The sequence below is a fragment of the Ipomoea nil genome, unplaced genomic scaffold, assembly GCF_001879475.1.
Source record: "Ipomoea nil cultivar Tokyo-kokei standard unplaced genomic scaffold, Asagao_1.1 scaffold0382, whole genome shotgun sequence".
Classification (NCBI taxonomy): Eukaryota; Viridiplantae; Streptophyta; class Magnoliopsida; order Solanales; family Convolvulaceae; genus Ipomoea; species Ipomoea nil.
The window spans coordinates 1,748,874-1,754,731 of NW_017616810.1; the positions used below are offsets into that span (position 1 = coordinate 1,748,874).

Consider the following 5,858-nt stretch of genomic DNA (forward strand, 5'->3'; position numbering starts at 1 on the left):
CACAGGAATCCATTTTAACACTAATTATATATATATATATATATATATATATATATATATATATATATGATTGCATTTAAATAAAAACTCCCTTAAAATACAAATTTGAGCTTGTGCACAAATTATCATACTTACATGCACACAGCGTGTAGGAGGAAAAATCACAATCATCCATCAAAGCTCGTGTACACATTAACATACTTACATGCACACAATGCGTAGGAGGGAAAATCACAACCATCCATCAAAGCTCATGCACACATTAACATACTTACATGCACACTGGACACACTGCCAACAATATCTGGAATTAATTCGTGCACACATTAAAATACATACATGCACACAGTTTGTATTTGAAAATAATCATATATATATATATATATATATATATATATATATATATATATATATATATATTATTGTTTGTAATTCTGTATTACATGCTAAATTTAGTAAACATTTATGTGAATATATACCTATTAATATTAACCATAAAGATATATGATGGGGATGTGAACCGTGGACGGATTGAGCAAATCCGATTCATTTATTTAATGGATAAAATTTTTACATTCGGAGCCGACTGCCCGACTCAATAGTCCGTATAAGGTATTCCTACTTTAGCGTTATCTTCAATACTGACGTTCTCCCAAATTTAAAAAATAAAAAGTCAACACACCATCCATCCGTATGGTAAGTTGGTAACGTATGAATCTTGTCACAAACATTAATGATTTGAATTTTTGTGAGTAGAAATGTATAATTTGATATTGAGTCTCGAAATTATATTGATTTGTTATATTTTTGTATAGTTATAGAGACAAGTTCATAGGGTCCAAAATATAATTTTTTTTTTCTTTTTTTAGCTATTAGGGAAACACACCATCATTATTTGAAGATGTGAACTGAATAAACTCCCGCCTAGTGAGTAGTGACCCTAGCGCAAAGAGTCACAATAAGGTAACCCAATTTGGTTACCAACAACGCCCTCAAAGTCAAGGCTATAATTCTTACGAAGCCAACCAAGCTCGGAAGCAAGGCCAAAGATAGAACCAAGCAAGGCAAGGGGCTATATTCAAGATGGAACAATTATGGTATTTATAGGGAGAATGATCAATCTAATTACGACCAACAGCGAAGAGGTGGTAACCAAGCTTCCTATAGGCCACCCCAAACGTTGCAAGGTGGAGCCTATCCTCTTAGAGATGAATTGAAGGCCAAAAGGAAAATTTTGAAGAGAAATTTTGAGGATGACATGATTTGCTCAAACTAAGAAGACCAATAGATATGACTATATTCTAGAGAGGACAACTTAACCACACCAATCAGGCCTTCTTGATTTGAGTCGCTCATGCAGTCAGTTATGAACAATCTAGGTTGATTGAGTTCTTTATGATTCTTTACTAATTAAAATTACAAGACAAATATTACTCAAATGACACCTTAAAATAACTTTTCTTTAAGTTAAAATAGTGATACTACATACTCTGACCTCCTAAAGTTTCCCTCCTTATTTCCCCTCCATGACACCACCTAATTGATTACTTTAATATTTAATTAAGTAATGTCATGGAAAATATTAGGTAGAAAAATGGAGGAGAAAATAGCATTTTTCATTAAAAGTATAATCCCACGAAAGCTGAAACCTCACTTATCAAGAAGAAAAAGTCAAGACGGTAGAGGCACCGAAATATTTGTCAGATTATCGATATTCATCTCGTCCGTGAATTCCCAGCATCTTCCAAACCAACGGTTCTGATCTTCCGCTTCCACACACGTTTCGGTCACACCAGATCCTCCCTACTTCTCTTCCCTCCTCTGAGGTGTTCAGTTTTCTCATGCAATCTTTCCACTATCTCTCTCTCTCTTTGCGTCACATGGGTATAATTATATTTGTTTATTATATATATACTTAGAGAAAATCTCCATAGAAAGAGAATCTTTATATTGATACAGAGACAATAGTCTTTCCTTGATTTTATCTCTATATATATACGCACGCATTCAGAGAGAAATACAGAGCGGGGAGTTTGGTGGATCACACACTGTAGCTCTCAGACGGCGATGGCGGCTCGGAGAATCACTTCGCTTCTTACTCGTTCCTTGCTTTCTTCTTCACACTCGTCCTCTCCTCTTCGGCTGCTCGCCGGCGGTATGGATTATCCTTTGACGTGTTTATCTCTGTGTGTGCATCGCTGCATATGTGTGTTCGTAATTGTTAGATCGATTGAGCTGTGCCGATAATCGTTTTGATAGCTTTTGTGTGAAATGATGATTTTGTGGAGCTCAATCCGCTTTTCTCGGCGAGGAGGGAAGTTAGTTTTAATTGTTGTTTTTTGTGATTCAGAATCTGGATTTTTCATCCTGATTTCAAATTATGCTATTTTGAGGAATTGAGGATAGCTTCTTCTTCTTTTTTTTTTTTTTTAAATAAGTATTTATGTCAGAATAGTCATGGCGTTTTAGTCGATTATAAGAAGCTAAGTTGTTCTGTTCAGGTGGGACTTCCATTTTGGCCGGAGGAATTAATCGATTCAGCACAGCTGCGGCGGTTGAGGAGGCGATTAAGCCACCTGTCAGTGTAGAACACACTCAACTTCTTATCAATGGACATTTTGTTGATGCAGCTTCTGGTAAACTTGAATGATCTGTAATTGAGAACTGTTCTTCCTTTTCAAAGATGCTTTTTGAATTTTGATGTAATTGACGATCTTGTCAATATGTGTATGAGAAATGAGATGCCATTGTGTGTTAAGAACTAATTGTGAAGAGTTGTGGAAACAGGCAAAACTTTTCCGACAATCGATCCCAGGACAGGCGAGGTGATTGCAAATGTTGCTGAAGGCGATGCAGTAGATGTTGACCGAGCAGTGTGTGCTGCTCGTAAGGCATTTGATGAAGGACCGTGGCCGAGAATGACAGCTTATGTAAACCTTTGCCATCTTCTTTGTTGTGTTGCTTTTCACTGCGACACTGCTATGTTTTATCTTGGAAAAAACTCGGTGTGAGATACTTGTGTATGCACGTGCAGGAAAGATCGAAGATACTGTTGCGCACTGCTGATCTGATTGAGAAGCATAATGATGAAATTGCAGCACTCGAGACTTGGGATAATGGCAAGCCATATATTCAGTCTGCTAAAATTGAAGTGCCAATGCTTGTGCGCCTAATCCGCTATTATGCTGGTAGGTCCAAGGCCAAAAGGAAGGAACAAACTATCTGCATTCGTTTCGTTTTCTGCTATTGTTTTGAGATTTGATGATTCGCTCCATCTTCTGCAGGATGGTCTGATAAAATCCATGGCATGACTGTCCCTGCTGATGGACCATATCATGTTCAAACTTTGCACGAGCCAATTGGTGTTGCTGGGCAAATTATCCCTTGGAACTTTCCTCTTCTCATGTTTGCTTGGAAGGTTGGGCCAGCATTAGCATGTGGCAACACTGTTGTTATGAAAACAGCTGAACAGACACCATTGTCTGCGCTTTATGTTGCAAAGCTATTCCTTGAGGTAGTACCTACACGTCTTTTTTCTGCGTGATCTGTTTATCCTTGAATAATTTAGTTGCTTGGTATAGTCATTTTCTGCAAAACATATTCAACTCTGATTTGTTTATTTGCAGTGGCTTTAGACTATTTCCTATTGGTCCCCATAAAAGCAGATATTATTCACTTTTATCAAATACATATGTGTGTTCTTATTCAACCCTATCATGGCAATGGCAACATGTTTCGACAGACTTCATCTGCTCCTTATCCTGAACTATTTATCCCCAAACCAACCCCGTGATTTTGTTTCTATATTATTTAATTTTTATATCGGTCATTAGCATAGCTCTACTACTTGAGGAGGTTACTCTATGAAATCGGACAATATTCACCTTCCATTTTTCAGTGATTAATTATTTATACAATTTTGGTTACTTAACATCCTGTTATGCTCTCTGCAACAGGCTGGGCTGCCTCCAGGTGTTCTAAATGTTGTTTCTGGTTTTGGCCCCACAGCTGGTGCCGCCCTTAGCAGTCATATGGATGTGGATAAGGTAGTCTACAGTTTTTAATGCTTTCCTTCCGTCATCTTTGTGTTTTATTTTGTGCTTGGACGTCGTTTGAACTTTCCCTTGTGACTGAAGTGAAATTATAAATTATTTTCAATCTTTCGATCTTGGAAATGCTGAATTCTAAGTACTTATATTTCTTGAATCTACTACAGAATTTTTTTTTTTTTTCTATGAACTCATCTAAATATTAATTCCAATCAGAAACATGGATTTAACTGAGAACCAAAGATGTAATCTTCAAAGCTGATATATATGATTAGATATAACTATCTTATTTGTGTTTGTTACTGCAGCTTGCTTTCACAGGATCAACAGCAACGGGGAAGGTTGTGCTTGAATTAGCTACCAGAAGCAATCTTAAACCTGTGACTTTGGAACTTGGTGGAAAATCTCCTTTTATTGTTTGTGAGGATGCTGATGTTGATAAGGCTGTTGAGCTAGCCCACTTTGCTCTGTTCTTCAACCAGGTACACTTGTGTTTCCTAATCCTTCTGTAAAGGGTAAGTGTTATTGGAAATAGGATTCACTATAAATGTCTTCTGGTTACCAGGGACAATGTTGCTGTGCTGGATCTCGGACATATGTCCATGAGAGTGTCTATGATGAATTTGTGGAGAAAGCAAAGGCACGTGCTTTAAAACGTGCAGTTGGTGATCCATTCCTGGCAAATACAGAACAAGGTCCTCAGGTATAAGAAAATGTCATTTATTACATTTGCACGTGGTGTGTTTTCTATAAGAAAAAAAAAAGATATTTAATTTATTGCCTACCAGAATACCCTATTTTGTTCTCCTTAACCATAATACAAAATAAGAACTGCTGGCATCTTTATTTTTCTTTCTTCTGTATGTATAACAGATTGATTCGGAACAATTTGAAAAGATCCTGAAGTATATTAAACTCGGCGTTGAAGGTGGAGCTACACTTGAAGCGGGGGGCGATAGACTAGGTACTAAGGGCTACTACATTAAGCCAACAGTTTTCTCCAATGTCAAGGTAACACCGTCGCGCACATTTAGATTTTCATGTTTAAATTTTCAGCATGAATGTCTACATATAATTAGTATTAACATGATCATATCTTCAGGATAATATGTTGATAGCAACGGATGAGATCTTTGGTCCAGTACAGTCGATCTTGAAATTCAGGTATGTCTTTGGCAAAGGCCAAAATGTCTCTAATGATAATATGGATTTCCTTTAATTTTCACTCTCGACTCTCAACTCTTGTCTTATTTTATTTACTGCAGTGATCTCGATGATGTGGTCCGGAGAGCAAATGCCTCCCGGTATGGTCTAGCTGCAGGGGTCTTCACACAGAACATTGACACCGCAAACACTTTGACCCGAGCATTGAGAGTGGGGACTGTATGGATTAACTGCTTCGACACCTTTGATGCAGCGATTCCTTTCGGTGGATATAAGATGAGTGGACAAGGAAGAGAAAAGGGAGAATACAGTCTGAAGAACTACTTGCAGGTTAAGGCGGTCGTCACGCCATTGACAAACCCTGCATGGTTATGATCATCCTCTCCTCATGATCAATAAGGAGATGAGCAGTATCATACATTGTTTCAATAACGATGATGATGATAATGTTATCTTGCCCCTGCTTCTATATTACCTATGTTTCTTGAGTATACTTAGTAAAGACTCCTTCAGTGACATATTTTTATAGTCTCTTACTGGAATGTTACTGGTTCTTGTGCCTGCTTGCTTCTTTGATGCTCGCTCTGTACAGCCTATACTTTGCAATGTTTTGGTTGAATCTATTGTGTCTAACTACTATTGCTT

General features: G+C 37.4%; 1 protein-coding gene across 1 annotated transcript; it reads left to right on the plus strand.

The window, feature by feature from the left end:
• The first annotated feature begins 1,940 nt into the window (after positions 1-1,940).
• On the plus strand, positions 1,941-5,858 carry LOC109171964 (aldehyde dehydrogenase family 2 member B7, mitochondrial). Its single transcript, XM_019321081.1, has 11 exons — positions 1,941-2,155; positions 2,502-2,636; positions 2,788-2,930; positions 3,035-3,188; positions 3,285-3,514; positions 3,957-4,046; positions 4,358-4,531; positions 4,615-4,752; positions 4,923-5,060; positions 5,152-5,213; positions 5,315-5,858. The coding sequence occupies exons 1-11, from the start codon at positions 2,068-2,070 to the stop codon at positions 5,586-5,588; spliced, it is 1,626 nt and encodes a 541-aa protein (XP_019176626.1). The 5' UTR covers positions 1,941-2,067; the 3' UTR covers positions 5,589-5,858.

What these genes read in the sequence shown, in the direction of transcription:
- LOC109171964 (XM_019321081.1), top strand. Translation starts at nt 2,068, where the DNA reads ATGGCGGCTCGGAGAATCACTTCGCTTCTTACTCGTTCCTTGCTTTCT. An exon ending in TCTTCGGCTGCTCGCCGGCG is followed by an intron (nt 2,156 to 2,501) that starts GTATGGATTATC and finishes TGTTCTGTTCAG; the next exon opens with GTGGGACTTCCATTTTGGCC. An exon ending in GGCCGAGAATGACAGCTTAT is followed by an intron (nt 2,931 to 3,034) that starts GTAAACCTTTGC and finishes ATGCACGTGCAG; the next exon opens with GAAAGATCGAAGATACTGTT.